Source organism: Notolabrus celidotus, chromosome 14 (assembly GCF_009762535.1).
Source record: "Notolabrus celidotus isolate fNotCel1 chromosome 14, fNotCel1.pri, whole genome shotgun sequence".
NCBI lineage: Eukaryota > Metazoa > Chordata > Actinopteri > Labriformes > Labridae > Notolabrus > Notolabrus celidotus.
The window spans coordinates 26,553,258-26,579,312 of NC_048285.1; the positions used below are offsets into that span (position 1 = coordinate 26,553,258).

General features: G+C 41.3%; 1 protein-coding gene across 1 annotated transcript in view; it reads right to left on the minus strand.

Annotated features, from left to right (window-relative positions):
- LOC117824857 (protocadherin-16-like) overlaps positions 1 to 18,097 on the minus strand; it is an 83,432-nt gene extending 65,335 nt beyond the window's left edge. Inside the window, exons 1-2 of the mRNA XM_034700344.1 lie at positions 17,719 to 18,097; positions 9,211 to 11,022 (exon numbers count right to left, since the gene is read on the minus strand). Of these exons, the coding sequence (XP_034556235.1) occupies positions 9,211 to 11,001 (1,791 nt within the window). The 5' untranslated portion in view covers positions 11,002 to 11,022; positions 17,719 to 18,097. The remainder of the gene's footprint in view (positions 1 to 9,210; positions 11,023 to 17,718) is intronic.
- Positions 18,098 to 26,055: the final 7,958 nt, after the last annotated feature.

Consider the following 26,055-nt stretch of genomic DNA (forward strand, 5'->3'; position numbering starts at 1 on the left):
TCATCCTACGCTGGAATGGAAAGTTGGTGCAGAGTACTGATATGAATAATTTGATTTTGGCCAGGGTTAGACAAAATCCTGTCTGCTTCATTCATTTCCCTGCCCCTGAGTCTCCTGTGCTGATGATCTGGATCTCACAAGACGCATTTGTGACGCAATCTGGGAGGATCCCAGAGCGCTGATTAGATATTTTTTCCACCCTAAAACTCAGTCTACACCGAGACACACAAACACACACACAGCTCAGTCCCTGGCTATTTGTTCACTTTTTTCTGATACCACATCACACATCTTGAGTCCTTCTCTCCTGCATACCAGCTCGGCCTAATTACAGCAGAGAGTCCCACTGCTCCCCACGCTGCCTGCGGGCTCCTCACAGCACCAGGCTATACACAACAATCCAAACAAAGACTTAGCCTTTCAACACGGCGGTTAAAAGAAGCAGCACACCACTCTCAACATAAACTCTGCAGCACCAGACCAAATTAGCCTTATTGATGAGGAACGCAGCCCTGTGGTAATTAGTTCCCTCGCTAAATCTTTAAATCAGCTCTGCACACTGAGAGGAAGTCAGCGTTAAGCTAAGCAGTTGTCTCATTATTACGTTTAATCTGCTGGGTAAAAGCAGAACTTTGGAATAGATAAGGCAGAACAGATGTCCTCCCTTATAACCCAAGGGGCGTTTCTGGTCTGTGTGGTGAAGGTTTCAAGATATGAAACCAACAGTGTGAGGGTGGACCACCATGGAGCATCAGTACACACAGACTGGGAGTCTGGTGGGAGCAAGGATGGGTGCCTCTCTGTCTGAAGCCAAGACAGACAAAGTGGGGGAACCGCAATGTAAAAGTGGAGTGTCTCACCCAACGAACCTTCCTCTCTGTGTGGTTTGCCCTTCTCTCTCTTTGCTATCATTTTGTCAACATTACGAAGCTCAGAAAACTACTTACTCACTGGAATCGCGCCTTGTTTTAGAACATGACTACAATTATTTCACCCCCAAAGTTCCTTGTACCAAATGTTCTGTTGATCAGCTCACTGATCAATCAAGTTGACATTTCAGCACTCAGTATTATTAGAATGTGTCCAACATTGAAAACTTCAAATCAAAAACAGTTGTTGCCAGATTTTGATGTTTTTATGGAGCTCCCTTTTTTCAAGATAATAACTCTGTACATGAAAAAGTACCAAACATCCAAATTGTAAGATGTCTCAAACTGACAGCCGTTCATGGACCTCTACGCTGAAATCCAAAAAAAACCACCATAATTAGTTTAAATCCAGAAATGTTAAACAAGTGAAGGGTTATACAAATCTAAGATAGCATGCATGATACATGGTCACAAATCAGTCAGCATCAAAGAAGTATGGAGGTTCAATAACCAGCCTTTAGCACTAATTTGGTTCACACAGAAGCTGAGAGCATTCACAGCATCATTACTGCTAACAAGCATCTGCAAAACATCCTGCTCACACAGCGTCAGCTCCCACGTTTCCCTGACCGCACAGAGAGGTATGGCCTTGGCTTTGAAATCTTAACCTCTGGCCTTGTTTCTATTTTGCACATTTCCCCCCCCATTTTACAACTTCTTTCCTGAAACAGTACCCCAATCACTTTTTCACACTCTGGAGTTGAGGTATTGACTAAACCTCGCTGCTCGGCCACCTTCACAGCTCTAACCAGACCTGTAAACCATGGCTTGAGCAGAAATAGGATGATCTGACCACACGTCCTGTTACTGAATGCTTCTCTTTTTTCACAAGCTTGCTGGGCTCAGTAACTTTCTTCTCAAGCATTACTCCAACTGGCAGTCAGTGCAGCAATGAGGCTGAGGCAAAAAGGGGGCTGAGGTTGCTGGCAGACAAAAGCGATGCATTCTTTGTAACAGTCGAGTTCTGGATATGGAGACAATTTGCTCGGTGGTCAAGATATTTTGGTGCTGTGTGTAAATATAGTTCATGCTTTTCTGGAAAGAGGCAGTTTTGTGAATGTAAGATACAACATGTTGACAACTAAGCGTCCACCAGTACAATACCTTCACTTCATCACCACCCCCAGGATTTAAAAATCTGTTTGTTTGGGACCTCATACTTGGTTACTGATTTTTGTTACCTGGCAGGCTGTCAGTTAGCGTCTGCTTTCCAGTCTGGTTGTGTCTTGCGGACAGCAGGGGACTGGATGGATGATTTAGCTCAGATTTGCTTTGGAACCCAATGAATATTATGAGCAGATGATGCTTCCTGATGCCCAGCTTGTTTTGCATGGCCAACTGTCTTGCACATGTGCAGAGGGAGCACGAGCTGTGACAACAGAAGGCCTGGCAGCCCCCCTCACAGCGAGCCTCGGTCTATCCCATCCATCGTGTTCAGCGTCCCAAAGGAGGAGGAGGAAAAGTGAATAATTGTGTCTATTAAAAAGGTCAGGCTAAAGTGCTCCGAATGCAAAACTGTGACAGTGTTGCTGTGAAGGAACACACACCTGCAGTCTGACTTCACTCTGTTGGTAATTTACACCCATTTCATTCTTACATCATCAAATTGGATAAGCCTGGGCCTAGTCTGACTGGGACCCACAAAGCGGTGTGTTCAGGTCATCTAGGGAGGCCAGAGGGTCCCCATGCAGGCAGATGTGCTTCTCTCACCTGCTCCAACCTACATGTCACCACTCCAGAGGGAAACCAGGGGAAGTGAAGAGGTGTAACTGGATCACAAAGGGGACACGCAGCAGTGTGGGAAAAGGAAGTGGAGAGAGATAAGAAGTCTGGACGCACAAGGAGACAGAGAAAAAAGACACAAAGAGACAGGAAGAGTTCAGGAGATCCCACCCCTCAGAGTCAGAGGAGACATGTTAGAGGAGGGATTAACAGCTGGATCCAGCTGCTGAGTCGGGGCCTTTGTCACAGCTGCCAGAGTCTGACTGTCCCTCTGGAGACGGCTGACTGTTTTCTTTTCTCCCTCTCTCTTTCTCTCTCCTTTCACTACACTACACACCCTTTCATAGAAACTTGGACGCGGTGCTGAAATGTCTGCCTCACCTGCAGCAGACAGTCTGGCAGACAAACTGTACTAATGAAATTTCTGGTCCCGCGAGAGAGAGCCATATAAGCCCATCTTCCTTCCTTGCCAGATGTGGGTAGGAAACCCCTCCAGCAGACTTTTTTATCTCACAACTTTTCTTCACAGTCTCAGTCAACGCTGCGTGGCTCACAGTCTGCACTGACCCTTTACAGTCACCCTGAAGGCTTTAAAACACTGTTTGCACTGCCACTCAGCGCCCACATTACATCTATCAACAGCATTGATTTCATGTTTATAAAAATATCACTGGCTTTTGGCTGCATCTTTCCAAGGCACCATCAATCTTCCATTTACTAAGCTTGAGCAGGTTACAAATGTGGTCATAAGTCATAAGATTTTTAATATATAATGAAATAAACTATTGTCCATGCTGGATGACTGGCTATCTGACACAAATAAACCACTGCTGAAACAATTGCATTATCTGTTGACAGTAATTTTGATAAATGATGCACCCTTGGAGTCATTTATCAAGCATAAAAGGCAAACGCTCTCTGGCTTTAACTCCTGAAACATGAGGAGATTTTTCTCTTTTGTGTTTATAGAATTTCAATCTAATATATTTGAGTTTTTGACAGTAAGTTTAAAAATGAAAGCGATTTAAGGACATCACTGAGGACTCTAAGAAAGTCTGACCCATAGGAAAAGAAGAGGAGATCTCAAAAGTGTTTCATTTATGTCTCCTAGACAACAATGAGATCTGTTTGAAAGCAAAATGAGACTATAGCTTATGTCTCCTGTTTCTCATTCTTTCCTTCATAAAAAAAAGTTGCAAAAAGTCTCAGCTTCGTCTCCCTTTCAGTTCAAAAGGAGATCTCATCAAAATCTGAAATGATTCTCAGGTATTTCTCAAGTGTTGTGACTCCTTTTGAGCTCAGGTGGAGAAATCAGGGAGCTCTCTCAATTGTCTCAATCTAACCTCATCCATTTGTTTTTGTCAGACTCAGTTTTTGAGTCTCAAGTTGAGCTCAGATGGAGCAAAGAAAGAGCCTGAGCTCACCTTTGCCCTGCAAAATTAAGATTTCAATGTAATTGTCCACAAACTTACAATTCTCATTAAAACATTTGAACCACTTGCAAGATCAGCTATTTAGATGTCAAATGATCTCTTCTTTTCGAATTCCTGGCCGGTCGACCATCTCCTACAGGTCTTCCCCCGCTCATTACTCCCCACATTTCCTGTCTCTCTTTAGCTGTCCTGTCAAATAAAGGCAAAAAGGCCAAAAATATATTTTAAAAAAGAGAAGAAAATTAATGAGATCTCTCATTTAAGTCTCAAATAAGACTCATGTCATTGTCTCAACTGTTTCTCCTAGTACATTTTAGGAGAAACTAATGAGAAATGAATGAGAACAATTTGAAACTTGAATAAGGCTGAAGTGAGAATCTCAATTTTGTCTCCAGAGACTTAAAAGAGAAAGCCTTGAGCAGTAAAATTTTCCTCTGAGGATAGAAATCAACTACTATTTAACGTACGTTTTTGAATACAGAAACGAAAAACAGAATGTGCACTTCTGATTAAGTGAGAGGTCTTTCTATTCTGTTTCACAGTTTGGTGTTCCAACTTCTGCAGATCTGGTTTACTCATAATGAGCAATATTTCGTCCCAGCCTCTGTTTTCAACCCTGACACATTAAAAGTTTGACCACAGCTTTCTTCTCCTCCTCCTGTGCCTTTCGGAAAAAGAGAAGTGCTGGATTTGTTGATGGACGTCTGAGGACAATAAAATGCGCTAAGCTGTCTCAAGCACGACAACTTTGACCTGAACACCCACACTCCATCCAGATGTACATCAGTGTTTATGTTCGCTTCAGTGCCCCTGCTAGGCCGAGGAGTAAGTGTTCAAGGAAGTATTACATTTGCGAACACATTAAGTAGCACATCCAGTTTCCTGCAATTTCACCATTCCCTGAAACACTGTTATACCACAGAGCCACAGCGAAGCTTGGTAGTTATAGAAGGAGGAAAAAGAAACAGAGGAGACCAAAAGCAGAGTCAGCTGGCCTCAAGCTAAACCAATCTCACAGGAGACGCGCCAGTCTGGTATTAAGACAGACAAGAGAACATTTTGTTTGACACAAACCATCCTCTGAAAAATGTCTGGTGAGAACTGATTCCACGTTTTGTGTACCAGAAATACTTTTCTGAAACTGGCAATTTCACTCATCTCTCTCGTTTGGACACAAAGAAAAGCTTTATTTGAGGAGTTAACAAAGATGATTACAGAGACAAAATGTGGCAAGTGAAGACAGAGTGATTGATCAGTCAAACGTTCCTTCGTGTCCCCGGATCATTGCATTTTACATTGTTTTCTGTTTTACTTTAATTTAGGTGACAGTCAAATGAGCTGTTTACATGCACTGCACTGAGAGATGCTGGAAGATGTGGTTCACACTCAAGATTCGCATTCAAAACATTGAGAAAGAAACCTTCAAGTGGAAGAGCTGAGAGCTTAGAAAAGACATGCTCAACAATGAGCTATATTCTTCAAACGCCACTCACACTTTTCCATCAATCATCAGTTTCATGATGGAGAGCAGCTTTTTAGGATCATTTTTTAATTGGATATCTTAAATGAGTCTGGGTGATGATGGGTAGGTGTTTCAGCTTGAACAAAAACACAAAGGAAGATTGGGAAAAGAAGGTTTGACAAAGTCCTCTCACAACTCGACAATAAAAGAAACTTCTGTAATTATTCTGTGAAAAACAGATCATTATTCTGTTCTGCAGAGCACATTATGAACATTTCTGGATAAGATATTACCTCACAGCACTGCAGTACCAGCATTTTTAAATCAGGTAATAAAGTCCAAGGACAGTGACACAAAGTATTGGTATCAGTGTTATTGGAACCTGCCTGGTGGTCAGGGGTAGGTGGTCATTAAAGTACACAAAGACTTTGGAAACTGTGAGGCACCAGTATGAAAGGATCACATTCTTTCAATCATTCATACTTTCTCTCCAGGGCAATTATGAGGAGTCTTTTCCCCATAGACGAGTTGCTTTTATGTTGGCAGGGATGGAGACATGATGGAGAGCGCCACTCTACTGAGGCACCTCTTTCAACAGGGCTGCCTTTCAAGAATTCAATGAAATAATGAATGTGTCTGAGTGGTACTTTATGTTACATTGATTATAAAGAATCTAGTCAACTAAACTAAAAAAGTGGCCAGCAGTGTTACTCAGGGTGAATCCAAGCCAAGACATCACAACCCTACACAGTATTGCGGATGGTTTTTTTCAGATAAAACAATGTGTTTGCTGGTGAAAAAGCTGCCAACACGTTGCTCAGGCGTGAAACACTTGGAGTGGCAGAGCAAGAATCTTTTGCTGCAGCTTTAAATCGATAGAAATGGTGAAGTTTGCTTCTTTAATCACAGTAATCAGTGCTGGTCTCATGTTGCTGAAGGGGCTCCAGCATTGACAAGTGCTCCACTCTGTCATGACCACAGGGGAGATGGGTTCAAAAAATTAGGTCTGGCCTATCCCCACACCCAGCTAATGGGAAATGAAGTGAGATCAGATAAGAATTTGGAGAGGGACAGACCAATGGACAGACGAGGAAGCCCCCCTGCTCGTGTCACCTCCGCCGCTCATGCCAGCGCTTGTCAGGGCTCATTTCCTCCTCAGCTGCCTGGAGACCCCCTCTCGCCTTTCTACTGGAGCCAGAACGACCCCCCAAAACAGACAGAGGGCCAATTCACTCCAAACCAACCAAAAACCACAACACTATGAGGTGTAAATTATTCCCCAATGTGAGATTCTGACACAACAAACGGGAACGCTTCATCATTTCATAAGTGAAATAACACATTGGAGAATTGATTGCAAATCCCTCTCCGAGCCAAAAGTACAAGGCTTTTTTTTTTACTGGATTTGGAAATATTAAAACAGGCTGATAGTCCTCATTATCCCTAATGACATCTTTTCTGACGCTTCCACCACGTCAGGAATCAAAAGCTCCATGCTTAAAGGCTTTATCAAGTGACCTCAAAGTAATTTTTTGTTTCCATCTGCCACACTTTCCTATGACTCTCAGAGGACTTTGTACTACAACATAGTGTAACAGTACCTCCTGGGTGAATGCATGCTTTCAATCTGCAGTGTAAAACGGAGATATAAAACAGTGTAAGAGATCAGAAATAGTCATTAGTGAATCAAATAAATGTATGTCAAGAGAACAGCAACCTATTTTGGTTGCTTCGTGGCATCAGATCTGGTGAAAGAGTTATATTTGGCTTCTATAAAAACCAAGAAAGCTTGTGAAACTAGACTCTGTTTGAAAACTAATAATGGAAAATCGAATCAGTAATGACTCATGAAACACATTCCACAATGGAGCCCTGTGGTTTTTAAAATGTTGTTTTTCATGTCGTATTAGATTTCCCCTCTCAAAGATGACCTATTTTCTTTGCAGTAGATCTTGCATATTGAATACATGACTGATTGCTGCTAATAGGCTTAAGTCTTTATTTTTAGTTATCTTTTTTCCCCACACACATCTAATTCCAAAGTCATCCATAAACCCATCGATTTCAAGGGAAAGTGGCAAAATATCACAGGCACAGCAGTGTGGAGCCAGACTATATTAGAATAATCATGAACTGCTGTGCTGGTGACCTGCAGAGGAAAATGATCGAGCCACTTCAAACGTCTGAATTAATGGTCACAATACCCAGATTGTAATGGATTTTTGGACAGCACAGAGTTTGGAGAAAAAAAAGGGGGATAGTGGGAATTTCATCTGAAGAGAAAAGAAAAGGCAGACATCAGATGTCTTGCTGAGATGTTTGGATGTAGAGCTGGCACCCTGAGTAAGAACCGTCTGTTCTCACATGGCCCGCCAACCACACGTCTGCAGCATCCAGGCAGGGCCGAGAGAGGCCAGAGAGCTGTGGCTTTACAGAGCTACTTCATTGAGTTTGCCAACTGATCAAACATGTCATACTCTGAGAGTTTGGGAGCAGGTAGTAATGTTTCTGGAGGTAATGCAGATGAAAGAAAATCTTTGGCAACATCTAGTTTGAAAAAAAAAAAAGGTTTAAGATATCTTCAAAGTACATGAACCTCAGCTCACATTGGAAAGAATGATTGAAGAGCTTTACACTTCTCCAAAATATACACTTTTTAATTATTCTTTGATTCTGTTTCAAATTCAATCATCAATTTCAGCACATTCTCCTTTCTCCTTATCTTTGTGGTCCCTCTGATTTATAATCTGGGGGCCTCCCAGAAGAAGCCCTCATAGCTTCTATTTCTGCTTTCATGCCAGGAGTCGCGGTAAGGCCTGTGTCTCCTTTCACCCCTCCCTCTCCCAAGGCCAAACCCTGGGCCAAGATCCCGTCTGCAGGGCTCTCTGTCTGGACTGAACTGAATCTCAATCCTTGATCCATGCAATACTACTGCACACTCTTGTGTAATAGAGCATGCATCAACATCTAGACATTTACAAAGACAAAAAAGCTTGCTGTCTTATATTTGACCGATTTAAAAAGCTGGTGAGTTGTCTTTTGGTAAGTGCTGTCTTCTTAACAAGATGGCCAAAAAACTACACAAGAGCGATCTGTTTTAATGAAACAGGACTGCAGTCACTTGGGTTGCTGTAATTTGTCTGAACTTTACATCATCTTGTCGTCTAAAGCCATTTTTTTCTCACGCTCAACTAGCCTAATTAAGGTGCCTTTTCAGAGTGAAGTGACATCTATTTCTTTGGATAAAGCCCTGAATTTGTTTCCGTCTGTGAATATGTGAAAAAGCCCTTTGTGCCTGGGCTGACAGAGGACTTAACACTGCCTCTGTTACCCTGGAAACATTTTGAGAGGTGAAAGGGAGGACAGCCAAAGAGGAGATCATCTTGGCCTAAATCTGCAGGTAAATCCTCACTGAGGCAGTCCAATTTAAACAGTTTTACCATTAAAACATAACTCCTCAGAGAGGAATGCAAGGAATCAGCTAAGTCTGACAAAGTTCTCTCCTATTTATCTAATAAATTTTCATTTGTTTTGCTCTTCACTTTTGCCCTCAGGTTAAGTTCAGATTCTTGCATGAGCTCAGCGTTGCAATGCGGGAGTGTGATTCCAAAATCAATCAATTCTTTAACTTCCACAGAAATACATTCCCAAGAAAAAGTCCTACCTCAAGAATGCAGGTCCCTGAAGCCGTGTTCTCCAAAATGGACACGTTGTAGAAGTTCCTCTCAAATACAGGCTCGTTGTCATTTATATCCTGGAGCACGATGTTCACCACAGCAGTGGAGGTGAGCGGTGGTTTTCCTCCATCTGTGGCAACCACAGTTATACTGGGATTGGGGTTCTTTTCATAATCCAGCTGTGTGAGGGTGGTGATAATCCCTGTAACAGAGTCTATACTGAACCAGTCAGAGTAGGTACCTTTGTCTTGCAAGATGCTGTAGTTTATGTCCCCATTGGGTCCCTGATCTTTGTCTCGGGCTGTCACTTGTAACACAAAGCTCCCTGGAAACACCACTTCAGGGATGATCTGTCTGTAAACGGGCTGGTCAAACAGTGGAGGGTTATCATTGACGTCTGTCACCTGGATTACAAAGGAGGACTCGGCCCTGAGGGGAGGTGTGCCGGAGTCTGTTGCCATCACCCTTAGCTCATAAGTGTCTCTCTCCTCCCGGTCAAGAATCTGATCCACACAGATCAAGTAGATGATGCTATCCTTAGTGGTCAGGGCAAATTTTCCATCTCCTCCCTCTAGCGACACGTTGACATTTGCATACTCTCCATAGTCGGGGTCAGTGACTGAAATCCTGGCGACATACTGGCCTGGCTGTGCACCTTCAGAGATCCTTGGAGATCCGTCCTCACTGAGGAAGATGATGGTCATGGTTGGCTGGTTGTCGTTGTAGTCTCTGACGTGGATCGTGACGAAGGCATTGGTCACCTCTGGCTGGGTTGCGTTGTCCTGAGCTTGCACCACCAGCTCATGGACTCTTCTCATCTCAAAGTCCAGCGGCTTGTTAACTGTGATGACACCAGTGCGAGAGTCAATGACAAAGTAGCGGTCTGGATCGCTTTGACGCCGGTTGATTTCATACAGAACCATCCCGTTGTCTCCTTCATCAGCGTCTGAGGCGAACACCTGCAGGATGTTACTTCCTGGCTGGAGGTTTTCAGATATTATAGCATGATAGCGGCTCTGGTTGAAAACAGGAGCGTTGTCGTTGATGTCTTGTACAGTAATATCTAAAGTTATCTGATCAGTCCTCTTGGGTGAACCACCATCAAAAGCCTCCAGAGATAAGGTGTAGGTGGATCTTTTTTCTCTGTCTAGAATGGCATTGACCACCAAGTCCAGATAGAGAACCTCATTGCTCCCTCTCCTTGTCTCCAAGGTGAAAGCCTGGCCAACATTCCCATCCTTGATAAGGTAACCCTGTGTTGTGAGCTGGCCGTTATCGGCATCAACAGCTGGCTCGAGAGGAAACCTGGTGCCGATGGCGGTCTGCTCTGGGATTTTAAATGTGCCCTGTTTTCTTGGGAACATAGGGGCGTGGTCATTTATGTCTATCACCTTGATCGTCACCTCCACAGTAACACCTGTCATGGTGACTGCAATGAAGTTGTATCTATCCCGAAGTTCCCTGTCCAGAACTTTGGCTGTTTTAATAATGCCTGTACTTTCATCTATGTCCAAATCAGTCCCCACGCCTGTGCCCTCATGATCCGAGATGAAGTACATGGATGCAGTGACGCCAGGAGGAAGCCCCGCACTGATGTCACCTACAATTGTACCTGCTGGCTGTTCCTCATCCAGCTGAAGCTCAAGAGTCCCAGAGACAACAGGTGAATGGAGGGTTACAAGTTCCAAGACCACATACACCATTAGCACTATTCTTCTGTTCCACCAACCCGAAGGGTCCATTATGGATTTCCCCAAACCCTTGGCAGCTGTCTTCATTTTGGCTCCTTCTTTTTAAACCTGGAGACACACAAAGAGGAAAAGCTGAGAAATATCAAAACCTGACAGCCACAGAAACTAAGAAAAGGTGTATTATTTCTGAGTAAAAATACAGAGTGAGTTAGTTTAAGAAAAACAAGTATATGCCTTAAACACTTTCCCACATGTTTTATGGGCTCTGTTCCTAACCACAGCACCTACAATATAACCTGCACATGAGATTTTCCTACACTTCTTAGTTCACTTAATAATTCGACACCTTGTTCCTTCTGCATACCAGAAAGCTCTCCTCTGCAAAAGAAACATCAAACCACAGGCCACAGCATACTACCTCAGACAGAGAGTCTTTGGCTGTGGCTGTTCAACTCTAATTAAAAAGGTGCGGGAATCGCTACCCAGTGTGCACACTGTAGCAGTTCCCCTCATCCAAGTCTGGGAGGCGAGGTCCTGGTTTTATTATTAATGTGTGCTATCACATTTAGCTATGTTTTGAAACAGTCCTCCACGAACCTTTAAAATATTTAACTAACCCCAAGCTAATATCTGTCTTATAATACCTTTGAGAATGAATAGTTTGAATGTTAAATCAAGGAGAAAATTTTCAAATATTTATATTAAAAGGAACAAGAGTGTTAAAATTTCTTGCATAAACAATGAGCCTTCTCTGCTCAATCCCCCCCCCCCCCCCCCCCCCCCACCACAGCAGAGAATCTGTAACTGAGACTCAGAGACATTTTGGAGCAGTGTGGAAATTGTTCAGCAAGACTGTCACCATCTGCAGGATAATCCAAAACCACTGAGTGTCTGGCACACACAAACATTTTGTGTCTTTTTTATTAAATAATGAGAGCAGCTTTCAATTGTCAGTGGTTATAGCAAAATTCATCTAACTCATGTCTGTTTTGACATCACTGTAATGTAAATAGCTTTGATATGAGGACATTTATACAAAATCAAATTATACTATATTACATATTAAAGAATTAGGTGTAAAGTTAGAGCTCTGCGAGGCTCCCTCCAGTGGTTCAACTAATAACTGCAATGCAACCTTTAAAAACATCTGTGTATCTCAGTATGTGAGTCTGTGTGTACAGAGCTTTAAATGCCTCCCATGTGTCCATGACTGCAGTGTGGCGATCTGTCTCAGCCGTGTTGGTGATCATGTGTTTGAGTGACAGAGCAGCACAGCAGAGATGAAGGGCTCCATGCAGTCTACCTCTCTCCCCTTTTTGGCTTTGCAGCGCTGTAATTGAGGGCTGCTGGAGGTTGGCCATGAGCACACAAGATTTCAGGGCTAATTTCAGTCAGCCGTTATCTCGATCCTGCAACGCTGCAGATGTTAACGTCATTGTCATTAATTGATTTAAGGTCAACTTGTAGTGTGTAACAAACTTTAAGACACAACTCTTCAAAATAAGGGAGGAAATCCATGCTTTTAATAAATTTTCTTAACTCTAAAGAAGATTGTGCTTCTCCTTCTACTTCCTTTTACTTTCATGGAGATCAGAATAATTTCCAATGACAGAACGAAAGGGAAAGCACATCAAATCCACCATCACATACCATACTATGGGCTGCTTTGTGAGAGCTGTTCTTGGCCAAAACATAAGCACATCCATGAAAATCTTGACAGCTCTTGAACTTTAAAGCCTCAGTTTTGATTTACTTTACTGCAACACTGGGGGATGCACTTCTAAACAGCTTTCTCCAAAGCACAAAGGATAGCTTTTCAAGGCCAGAGTCTCAGTCCAAATGCCACAACTGAAATAATGCTCTCTCTGGTTGAGCTACAGTGGAGGACCTCTGCAGAGCGGAGTAACTTGATGGATATAACAGACAGAGCCGGGTAGGCTAATTGCACAATACCAGGTTAAGAAGAACATATGGTTTTAAAATATTCTGTCTGAAGTCAAAGAGGGGTTTTAAACTTTAAAGCTGAAGTTATATAACAAAATCAGTGTCCTGCCTACCCAGGCCTCAAACACAGGGAGATGCATGTCTGAAAGTCAGTGGCCAGTTAGCAGAGAGGATATAAAAGGTAACAGCCTGCTTGTGTGTAAGGCTTCAGGGAATGCAATCCAGAAAAAAACTGTTAAGAAAGGCTTCTGATGGTTGAAAGCTGTTGCATCAAGCAAGCCAATACCATTGTGGCTTGGATTTGTATGTTTATCCTGCATCATTGTCCCTCAAGCCCTTCCTGCTACTAGTTAAACCTTAGTTTGGTGAACTGATGTAACTGAAGGAGGATATAAATCCATTCACCAGCTGAAAAGACTCTAAGATATTTTATTTGCACATTGCAAAAAGCTTAATTGAGGTTATTTTTTCTAGAAACCAGCACACATGTGTAACACTTCGTAAATCTTATTGTATAACTATAATCTTGACCCACTTTCTTTTGAAATTCTCTGAACCCAGTCAACCGACAAAATCCAAGGTTTCTAGGATTTACATGCAGAATGAAACCTCTGTTTGAATTCTGAGTTCTTTGCTAGCATGACTGGAATCAGCATCAAATCCTTGGCAGCAGTGAATACTGGGAACATCAGGGCTTCTTTTCTGCCTCTGCACAGAGCTCTACGTCATGTTTGTTGAAATGTGTCCATGTTCATCTTTCATTATCACTGAAAAAACACTTGCTTATTTATTTTCACATTTCAACTTTCTGTGAGATATAATTTGTTTTTCTTGCACTACAGGATCGAGACAACCAGCCAGGCCGTTGGTTTGGCAAAACCAACAACTGACAATACATCTGCATAAACACTGCTGCCTCTCTCCATGAGCCAATTCTTTCAAAGATCATTGCCAAACCTCTCATGAAACATAAACATGATATTTAAAAGATGCTGTTAAACATCATAATTAATGCTTTGGATTTGCCACAGATCAAACCGGCCAAAGGATACAGGATCATTTCATCTAAGATGACAGATTGTAAGCATGTTAAATAATTGTCAAGCATTTAACTTCAGCTAATATTTCAAACTTTAATCATACCTGATATTTGAGAAAGCTTCTTGCGAGCTAAATTGGATGCTCTTGATCAAACCACAGTATCTGATCTGCAGGAAAACCAAACTGCTGATCAAAATTTATCTTAGCTCATCCAAAACATAATCCTAAATACACTCCCTCACTTTGATTAACCGAATCGTTTTTACCACCAACAAACCACAAGGGATATCTGTAGTGACCGGCTCATAAAATTAGCTTCTTATTCCATGCCGTGATTCCAGTTAACTCAAAGAAAACTTCTGTGGTTTCACTAACATGCCATGCTGCCTGAAGCTCAATAGAGCTGTAATGGAAACCACAGAGGGAGCTGCAGATTGACTGGACATGAGGATGACAGGCTCAGCACAAAGCAAATTAAAAGCTCTTCATGTTTGCCAGCCTCTCATAAGTTCCATGTTTCTGTGCCCTGCACTATTCTTCAGAGCATCAATACACTGGCATGTTGAAAGGCCAGGGAAAGCTATCACAGGCCTCAGAAATACAAGCATACCTGAGCTTAACAAACACATACACTGACTTCTTTTTCACAGTGAGCTGAGGGTTACTGAGGGTCCATCACAAGAAGAATCATCTTTCCCACAGCAAGAGCAGCATGGGTTTGTTCAGCTGTTTGTGTAAGATGTTCCAGATAAAAAAACACACACCTTCTGCTTTGAAGATGACACCATCTGATACGCTACTAGTTGCATCATTGAAAACACATGTGCACTGAGTTACAGTAGCAGGGTAAAGGTAGTATATGGACAGCATTACTGCAATAGAGTCAAAGTTCAGCTCATATGTTCAAAACAGCATATGTTTTCACATAAGACAAAGGGCTAGTGATTGGGAATTTGAAAATTTTGGCATTTATTGGGTGGTGTCAAGGCTAATCAAAGTGCTATGGCCAAAATGATCTTCATTAGAAGAAATAGGCTGCATTTCAGAGATAACCTCATCATAACCTCATGCAAAAGTCCAAAACAAATGCAACAACAGAACCATTCTTGCAAATACATAAACAATGCAAATCCAGAAACACACAAACAGAAAGACTTCTGCAGAAGAAAACACTGCAAATCAAAAGACAATAAGGGAAGTGCTCCAGGCCTCTAGGGGCAGATTGTTTAACCTTGACGGCCACAGTAGGATTCCCCAAGGTTTGCCACTCTAAGCATGTACGTAGATTTTAATCTAGGGCGACACACAGTCTATTGTAAGGAAATATGATTGTATTTAAGGAAATGAACCCCGAAATGACGGCCTTGATTTATAACACTGAAGACAATGCATGCAGATGAGTAAAACCAAAGTAACTGAAGGAAGAACTGTGAAGCTGCAAAAAAAACTCTCTGGGTGGTGTTGGTGTGGCCATCCTGGGAGTTGCATATTTTGTGTTGTTCATACTTTTTAGTAGTCTGTAAAGCTAGTTTCATCAACAGCATATGCGAGCTACAAAGACAAGACTGGTGAAATGATTACTTCATGCACTGTTGAGGCTTGATGACACAATCTTTGGAATGTTATAAAAGCTGTGGAGGTCCAACTTTTGGCTTTATCCGTCAGAGCTGGGTTTTTATTTTTGTTTTTTTTCTCTAGAAGTTAAGCATTTTAACTCCTGCCAGTCCAAATAGTGGCACATATTAGAACAATGCTGCAGGGTGGGTGTACCTCAGTGCAGGCACCAATGGGAAATATTAACAATTTTAAAAAGAACATGAAATGGACCAGGTATCGAAATGCATATCTGTATGTATGTATGTATGTATGTATGTATGTATGTATGTATGTATGTAAGTAGGCTATGTTTCAAACCATCCATCCATCCATCCATCCATCCATCCATCCATCCATCCATCCATCCATACATACATACATACATACATACATACATACATACATACATACATACATACATACATACATACATACATACATACATGCATACAATACATAGCCTACATACATGCAATTTTAAAACGAACATAAAATGTAGCAGGTAGTGAAATGCATAGATGGATGGATGTAAGGGTGTATGTATGTATGTATGTATGTAGGCTATGTATCCATCCATTCATCCATCCATCCATTCATCCATCCATTCATCCATCCATCCATCCATCCATCTATCCATCCATCTATCCATCCATCCATCCATCCATTCATCCATCCATCCATCTATCCATCCATCCATCTATCCATCCATACACCCATCCATCTATCCATCCATCCATACATACATACATCAATACATACATACATACATCCTTACATCCATCCATATGCATTTCAATACCTGCTACATTTTATGTTCGTTTTAAAATTGTATGTATGTATGTATGTAGGCTATGTTTCCATCCATCCATTCATCCATCCATTCATCCATCCATTCATCCATCCATCTATCCATCCATCCATCTATCCATCCATACACCCATCCATCCATATATACATACATACATACATACATACATACATACATACATACATACATACATACATACATACATACATACATATGCATTTCAATACCTGCTTCATTTTATGTTCGTTTTAAAATTGTATGTATGTAGGCTATGTATTGTATGTATAGATGGATGGATGTATGTATGGATGGATGGATGGATGGGCCCATAATTGGATAAGTGGGCAGATAAAGGAAACCTGCCAATTCGATTGAAGCAAAGGCTAAGTGGTAGTCTTGTGGTCTGGTCAATTAGCCTCATTTAAGCTGTCGCCTCATTGTAGCGCGCAGGCTATTCACACAGAGGCTGGCATCAACAATGAAACTGCACATGTGGTAACTCAACAATTGCAGAGGTGGCACACACATTAAAGTTCGCTGTTCCTGTTCACTGGAACTGACGACTGGTGGTGGTGTTGAGAAAAAAGAAAGGAGGAGCCTGAGCTCCTTATTCAGGACTGAAGAAAAAAAAAAGCAGCAGCATAGTTACTGAGCTGCACCATGACAACCATCACACTCCCAGCGAAAGTGCGCGGTGATGGAACCCAGCGGAGACTTAATTAATTTATTAATTGAGGGAAAGGAACACCCATTCACGGTCAATGAACACAAGTCTACACACAATAACTGTGCCGACGTGTGGGTAATCATCTGGTATGTGCTCAAAACGGTGTGAGAGGGGGATGCACAAAGGCTCAGCAGCAGCAGGAGCAGCACTGGGGACAATCAAATAACTCCATAGGATGACCAATTTGAAAGGAATGTCTCAGGAGTTAGAAAAAAAAAGTGAGAGATGACATGCTGTTAAAATATTTGCCTGCTCCTTCAAGTGAGCGCACAAGCTGAGCGTGTTCTGCCCATAACAAAATCACTGCAGTCTCAGTCAGACAACCAAAGAACTTAAGATACCTCCCATCAGCAGTTTTGTAAATTTGCACATCGACTGCACTTGAATAAATATTCTAATGTAACTGGAGCTGTTTCTGCACTGAAGATGTGAGCCTGCAACTTTGAAACTGCAGCTTTCAATGGAGCTGGAAACTGGTCTGCTAACAGAGGCCAGCCTCTTAGGTCATGTATGAGTTTTACAGATCCTCCCATTACAAAGTACCTCAGCTGAGACTCAGGGAGCTCACAGAAAAGTGTGTTAAACAAGAGATTGAGAAAGTGTTAAGGACAAACTGTAGAGATGGATAACTTACTGTATATCACATCAGTTCTTATAGTGTTAGATCTGTATGCTGTGATGTACTCACATTCATCTGTTGCTCTGCTGTGTTTAAGTGAAGGAGTTCCAGTGAAGCATCCAGTTTCCTCTCAGAATTCCCTTATGAAGTTCAGATTGAAAGTTACATCCATGTCAGGACGTCCAAAGCATGTGTGCGTCTCCAGTGATTGTAGAGATTCCTCACGCTGTGCGTAATTATTGTTTTTTTAATCCTCTCCAGATCTCTCGGAAATCTCGGCACGAGAAAATGTCCAGAACAAATTCAAACTTCGAAAACTTTTTTAGACGTCCTTCCAGTAAAAAAGGGTAACTTGTCGGCATCCACTGTGTGAGTGTCTCTACTGCAGCACGCTGACTGAAACCAAACAGTGCGGGGCCGATCTGTGGACGTCCCTCTCCAAATCTAATATATTCAACACGTGACAGAAAGCAGCCTCCTTCTTGTCCTCCTCCTCCTCCTCCTCCTTCTCCTCAGTGCTGCTGCTGCTGCTGCTGTGGCTGCCACAAGGAGACACACCGACTGCACAGAGGAGAGCCAGGTTATGCTGAACTTTGGTGCCACCATCCTCTGCTAAAGGGAAGTGAAAATCAGTCACAGTATGCTCTGCTCCACATGCTTTCTCGCAGGGCTGCTTCAAAGGTTCAATTAACCTGGTATGAGCCTTTAAATAGTCAGGAACACTTTACTTAAGTATGCTGGTACAGTATGCATTAAGGCACACCTTTTTGTGATTTAAAGCCCTTTGGAACATCAGGTTTTATCTGGAACATCTTATTTTTAAATATATCATTTACACCCATTTCTTAGGGATAAGCTGAGCAGAGAGTACAGTCAAATTTAATAGGTTCAATTTGATATATTTCCAGCCTCTCAGGTGTGTAGTGACTCTCCTCTACCTGCGAAGTGCTTTACAACACAACCACGGTATCATGGGGAGACATGGCTTTCATACAGACAGACAGTTTTCCCTCAGATGTTTGAAGTCAAAAAGACCTCCTGCGGGTGTTTTTCATCTGAGTCTAGAAAAGAATCAATGCCCCTGACTTTTCTTCACATTTTGCGACTCTTTTAAAAGGAGCACAGCCTACATCTCTCCTGTCTGCTCCCTAGAGGAGGGATGCTTTAATCTCTAACAGTGCAGGAACCCTAACCCTGTTTGACTCTTCTGTCAATCACTAAATGCTCTGAAAGTTATTAGACTCTTGTCACTTTGCATTTAGAGCCTCTAAGCATGAAAACAACGGGGGGCACGGCTGTGTCACCATTCATATTTAATGAAGCCAAACAGATGATTTGAGCAGAGTAAATACATGCATCTGATCATCTTGCAGGTTGGTTCATTTTTGCCATTGTCATTATCTGTAAAAATATGATTGACTTTTGTTGGCAGAACAAAACTTTCTGAAAGTATACGGTGGCTGTATGAAACAGTGACACTGAATAGTGTTGATATGCTGTAACTGTCACTCTGTTCATGTTGATTAAGAATAATAAAACTTTCGTGTTAAAAAAAAAGTTTGGACACTGTCAATCTTGTCGAAGTTCAACATTTTTGTGAGTTGAACCTTTTTTTTTTCACCTCCAAGCAACCCAGTTCTGTCTCCAGACTTTGTGAACTCCTGTATCACCGAGTGGAATGAGTTCCAGCTCTGCCAGCAACTCATTATCAGTGTGACAGCAGAGGAAGAGGAGGGGAACTCACACAGACAGGAACACACACACACACTCCTCATTTTTTTCCAAGGTGAGAATAGCCCACAGCTTTACTCCTCGGTGGAGCATCATGTCACCTGTACTGTCTGTCCCTTATATGCTTCACTGTCACTCCTTCTGATGAATCAAGCTGACAACACCAACTAAATAGCTTGTGCTCTAACATGTTATTTATGCTTCAAATATCTGTGATTTATTGCAAAATGAAGAAAGACAGATAGCATACTGAAGTGAAGCAAAAAGACAAAAATGTGGAGTTCTGAACACCAGGGTAGAGCTGTAAAACAGAGCTCTAAACACAACAAAGGAGATTTTTACATTTTCCTTTCATAAATAACGTGTTCGGCTCTTTCGTTATCACATGGACACACAATCTGTGTAGTCTGTCTCTGTGTTTGTCGAGCAAAGAAAATATTACACGTGTTGTCTTATCAAGTTGCATTTTATTGCAAATATCTTTTGTATTTTGAATTTATGCAAATCTCTGCATCTGCAGTAATCTGAGATCTGCAGCAAACACTGTCTGTTGACAGGACAATGGATGGTCAAATATCCTGCTCACAGTCTGCTGATCAGACAAAGTGTTCTAGACAGAATTGTCAGCCTGACTTTGACAGATGATTAAATATGAAAGAAGTAACTTAATGTAAAAACTTCTAGGTGGCACATTTGTTTGTTTTTGAAAATAAATGGCTTAGCACTGTTGATAATTTGCACAAACATTTGTGGGGAGCATCTCATTTAAACTAGTTCAATACAAAAGTACAGCTTTGCTCTGTAACTCTTTAACTCCAATGTTCCCGAAGTCACTTTAAACTCTCATTGAACTTTTCATATCATTTCTATTTTCATATCTTCTTCCATGCATTTGATCGTCAAGCGTGGAGAATTCACTGAGTTTGGGTCTTCATCTTCCCGGGTGGAGAGCATCTATAATGCCCCTGTGAGTCATAACAGGAGACCCTGATTAAAAAAAAGCCAAGGTGCTGTAACGGCGGACAGATCTGTAATTCTACTTTGAGGTTACATGCTGTCCACATCATAAGTTTGTGGTCTTGGTCATTTTTCTATGATGGCTATTTTAGTGACATTTGACCGTGGATTAGAGGGGAAACCACAGCTTGGCTCGTTCAGCCCTGCTGAAAGTGCAGAGAAGAAATAATAAACAGATCCAGTTTAATTACAATTCAAGTTATGGATGTGAAAGGACCTTTGCCAGATTAATTCACTTCAACCACAACAAAGTGTTTCCAACCTGATGCATGTAAAGCAATAAAATGGGATTAAGTAAGTAGCTATTGCACTACTGCATGCAATATTAATAAAGTGGGATGTTTCAGAGGATGCAGCTGGTTCTGAATCCTCTAACCTTGGCATTGATGTAGTAAAAGCAAAGAATGATCTTTCACTAAGTGTGTATTTTTCTTATGCACAAATGTTGACCCACAGATCACTGAAGCCTGGGTTGTGTTTGTAAAACTCACAAGGTCTCTATTATTTGTATTTGCAAATGTGCCTAAGGTACCAAAAAGGACCTTTGAATGTTTGCGTGTAAGAATGTGAATCTGAATTTCATCAAGACTTAGAAAACAAAGTCACGGAGGGAGGGCATGATCTCACCCTACTGAACTGATTTACAACATGCAGTGAATATGTTTAGACCTGACATTTATTGTTATTCATGAAGAAAATAAAAAATCATTACAAATATGACTATAATTATGCTCCATTTGAACTAATCTGCCACTCTGCTGTCTGAAGGCCTGCTGATTGTTAAAAAAGGTATTAAAGCATTTCTTTGTTTTTCTTGTAGTTATATTTTAAGGCAGTGTTGCCCTTATTAGATAAGACAGCTAAAGAGAGAGAAGAAATGTGGGGAGTAGAGAGTGGGGGAAGATGAACCAGCGGCTTCAGTGATAAGGGCTATGGCCTCTGTAAACACGCTTAAACAGCCTTTTATCTAAAACAATAAGCATGCACTTCATCTAGCTGTCTCTCAATCTGGTCTGCATGGTGGTGCAGTGGTTAGCGCTGTTGCAGAGTAGAAAGGATCCTGGTTTGAATCCTGTCAGAGGCCTTTCTGTGGGGGGGGGGGTTGCATGTAACCCCCTCGCCCCATGCATGCGTGGGCTGGGCACACTGGCTTCGTCCCACAGTCCAAAGACATGCTCGCTAGGTTAACTCTCTTAATTGCTCTTACTGTATGTGCATGTCTGACTGTATGTTAGCCCTGTGATTGGCTGGCAACCTGTGCCTGCGTCTTCTCTTGCCAAAGGACAACTAGGCTCCAGCCTCCTGCAACACCAAATGAGATAAGCCGAAAAGATGATGATAATGTAAGGATGGATTTATCTTATTACTGTTTATTGTGTCTAAACTCTGTGAACATGCTGTTTGTGCTTTACTGCACTATCACAGCCTATCTGGACCAAGAACACAAAGGACTGTTAAAGTGTCAGTTATGCTTTAAAGGTGAGTTGTGTGAATGTGGGATGGAGAGTAACCACAGTGGTGTGTTGGGGGGTTGGGCATGTGCTTCAGGAGAGGTCTAATGTGGACTTTTATTGAGTCCAAACACTAACCAGAAGCTCTAGTGGACCATTTCCCCTAGATTGCAGATTGCTACATTCTAGGAAATATGAGCTCTGTCTTTATGTTACTTCTAAAATAAGTGCACTTCAGACACTTGATGAATGAGATGACCTGACATTAGTTCTCGGGCAGATTAAAGAGTATTTTCAGTAGCACTGTATGAAAGCACACTTTCAATATGTCTCCCTGCAAGGTTCAAATGTAGTATATGTGAAGAATTCCCTTTAACAACATTAGGTATTGAGAGCACAGGCGGTTTTCATTTGTTTAATACAATTCTGGGGTACCAGCTCTTTGTCATCTTCTGTTTAATCATGATGTAAAAGATCTTTTATAGAATTCTGTTTAGCTTTATTACTTCCTGACTCCAAAAATTGCAACAATAAATCTTCCATGTAAAGAAAATCTGAGCCAGGACCCTGAAATCAGGGCTCACAGACTCATTATATTTCAAACAATATGATATCCATTAACTTCCTTTACTGTATGTAGAAAACAGACAGTCTCCAGTCTACTATGGTGGTACACAGTGAGCTAGTACAGATGATGATGATAACTATAAATTCTCTGTTGGCTGTTTTGAAGGACACATGAGGGTCCAGACCAAGTAGATTAACAGTCTATAAAACTAAATGTTTGGTTTGCTGCACCATGTGTCCTATAAATGTTTTATTTTGGACACAGATGCTTTCAAAAACATGAAAAGGACAAATCTTTATTATATTCTGTTTCAGTTACCCAACAGTTCCTGCTACTTCTCCTCATATGTGCAATCATGGATCATCTTTAGTGTTTGAATTTGTGTCCAGGCTCTTTTTTGGGGTAAAATCTGTGCTCTCTTAGTCTACACTTTAAATGTAAACAGAGATAAGGATCTATGTTTGCATTGTAAAACAGTTAGTGCTGTGGTCCCTGTGAGTAAATCTGTGCTTCTGCTCAGTATGTCCCAGGTGAGACTGGTGTGACTACAGAGATAGAAAGCAGAGCTCAGCTGACAAAGACAAGTCTGCTTGTGCTTGTGTGCATTAAAAGGCTGAAAAACAGTCCACAACAAACCACAACAATCCCATGTTTCTCATGCCATCTCTGACGACAAAGCCAGAAAGATGCCTGCAAGTACTTTGCTTCTCCTACATGTTATAAGTGGATGGGCCAATTCTGTCTATGTAGTGGGAAGCAGAGAAAAAATACACCTTTAAACAGTTTAATGTTGCTGAAAAACAGCTATTGGCTTTGCACGCTATGTCTGGGCTTATTTGTATTTTTATTAGTCGTAGATTGAGCTGGACAAATCGGGATTACTTGGATTAGTTATATAAGAAGTTGCACATTTTAGTTCAAGTGACCAAGGCTAATAAGATTAATTAAGATGAATGAAAAACTGTGGGCCAAGTATGAATTGTGTGAACAGCTTAAGTTATTGTGTATTAATCCAGCTATGAATTTCTTGCATCAGTCTCAGGAGAAGTTGTATAATTGAAAAGAAAATCAACAAAACTGACATATCCCTCCAGCAGTACTCTTCTTGTGACTAGAGAGGTGGATACAAACTAAAAAGAGCTGAGAAAAGATCTGCTCAGCATGAGATTGATCAGCAGAGGAATTTCTCTTCCAGCAAGAGACTGATTTAATGTGGTTTGGAAATGAAACTTGTTTAAAGTGAGTATAAAATGATCTCCTCACTCCAAACCTATTTTTATTCTCAGTAAAAGTCTTAAGATATTAATATATAATGTGGTTTTCCCTTCACATTTAGTTCTTCTGTTCGCTTCAAAGGATCAGACCTATCTTGGACTCCTGCCCAGCTAACAGCAGTCTGGCTCATAACAATGACACCCACTTCAGAAAAAAATCTTTCAGGCTGTCTGCTGTGAATGCTTTCTAATTAATACTCTATCAATCACAGAGTCCAGCATGTCGTTCTCCTGCAGGTCTACATTCCTCAGACATTGTAGGGAGTCTGAATGATTCTGATGGAGATCACTTTTATTCTAGAGGAATGTGTTCTGTTGTTTGGAAAGGAATGCACAGCATTGAGAGAGAGATGCCCTGGAATTCCCAAAACAATTAAACTGTTCAAGGAAACATCTCTTTGAAGAGATGGTAAAAGGAGCCTCTAATCCCATTACTCCACTCTTCACAATGCTGTCACTTGAGAAAGTTTAGAAACTGTTGACTCTTCTCGTTCTGTCATTTTGAAACCCACCATAGCAATGAGCCTTGGCAGTGAAGTGAACAATCACTATCAGGGTCAGCACAGAGCAGCCTGGATGAATTCCTTCATTTCTTCACCTCCCTGAACCCTGCTGCACGTCCTGACCACACCGGCAGATGACAGCCAACAGGACTCAGAAACAAAGCTTGTTCAAAGTGAGTGATGGGAGAAAATGAAATAGTATATAGCTGTGGAAACTATTTTTCTATGCTATGAGTCAGTTGCTGTGATCATTTTCTTTGGCTGCTGAAAAGTTTTCAGTTAGTTTCACAGGAAACAAAATGACCCACACCCTTCTATCAGCGATAAATTATATTCTTGTATTTATAGCACAGCAGAAAGTTGTGTTGTTTCACAATTCCCCAAGAACCTGTCAATCAGCATCAGCACAGAGACCAAAGACAACCATTACTGAGAAGTGAATGAAGACGTTTAGCAAGTAGTCGTTGAGCCCTGCATGAGTGCAGGGGGAAAAAAACACAGTTAAGAGTTTTCATGTATAGTTAACCTTTTTAAATCAGGCCCATGTTGGAGGAAAACCTTAATGCATACAGTGACCTGATGAAGTGTCAGTGTACTTATGCTCTGCGTGAACTAGCAAGTGCCACTTTGAGCAATGCTATTTTGGAGATAGTGGAAGCACAGACTTTCTTCTTCATGATATCAGTCGGATGTTTTTTCACTCTGTGCTTTTTTATTTAAAGTAATAGGATTTATATGCAAAGAATGTTTTGCCATACAGTTTTGTATTTGCGGGTGAGGCATGAGTCCTCAGGGCTGCCAACTTTACCAACAAATTGTCTAAGGGTCACATGAACCATATGGTCACGCTCATGAGCAAACATTTACATAACAAGAAACAGGACTGAATAGTTAGAAATGGTAAACAGTTCCGTATGGGGACACAAATACAAAACAGCTTTCTGAATGTCGTGCATGAAGAAGTGCAAAACATAAAGCTGAGGATTTACACTTTCTCAACTTTTTTTTCTTATTTGGTTCTCATAATTCGAAACACAAATCTTGCAAGTGGAAGCTGAAGGCAGTCTCATTATTTCTGCACTTTTGTGTGAAACCCTGTTGCCTCATTGAAGTGTTTTTAAGATTTTGGGTTTTTTTGGCACATTTCACATTGATTTAAACGTTTGATTGATCTGTGCAGACACAAAAAACAACTTTTTTTTCATTTATTCCCCGGGTTGTGTTGTAAAGCTTGAGAGCAACTGTAGTTTGATTTATTTTTGTAATGACACTTTTTTTTTCTGCACAATCAAACATGTCAAAATAAGGTTGTTAAAAAAAGTGGTGTGCCAGTTGACTAAACTCCACCAGCACAGCTAGAGAGATAAGTGCTAGAGTTTTAATCATTGAGCTTTACAAAGAAAACACATAAGCACTATCTGATAGGAGCTCAAGAGTATCTGTCTATTTTTCAGAGAAAGTGTGAGCTGGAAATACAAATCTTAAAGAAAAATGAAGGGAACAGCATCTCTCACCAGAGTCATGATGGAAAGCAACAGAAGTTGTTTGAAATGTGAAAATCTGGAGAGATTCATCCTTGGAGTTTTTCTAACCTTTTCTCCCCTTTGTGGGGTCAACATCTACTTCTATGGTCTGATGCACTTGCTGTACGTCTGCTCTGTTTGCTATCTTGCATTTTCAGATTCCACATGTCTCTGATATATACAGGTTTGAAGGTCTTCTATATATTATTGAACACATCCAAACACTTCAACTACAATGATTTTTTGCACATCCATAATCCCAGAACAGATAATTTCTAGGTACAGTATGTAACAGTATTTTTCCAGAGAACAAACATGTCTTGATACCGTTGTGGACCT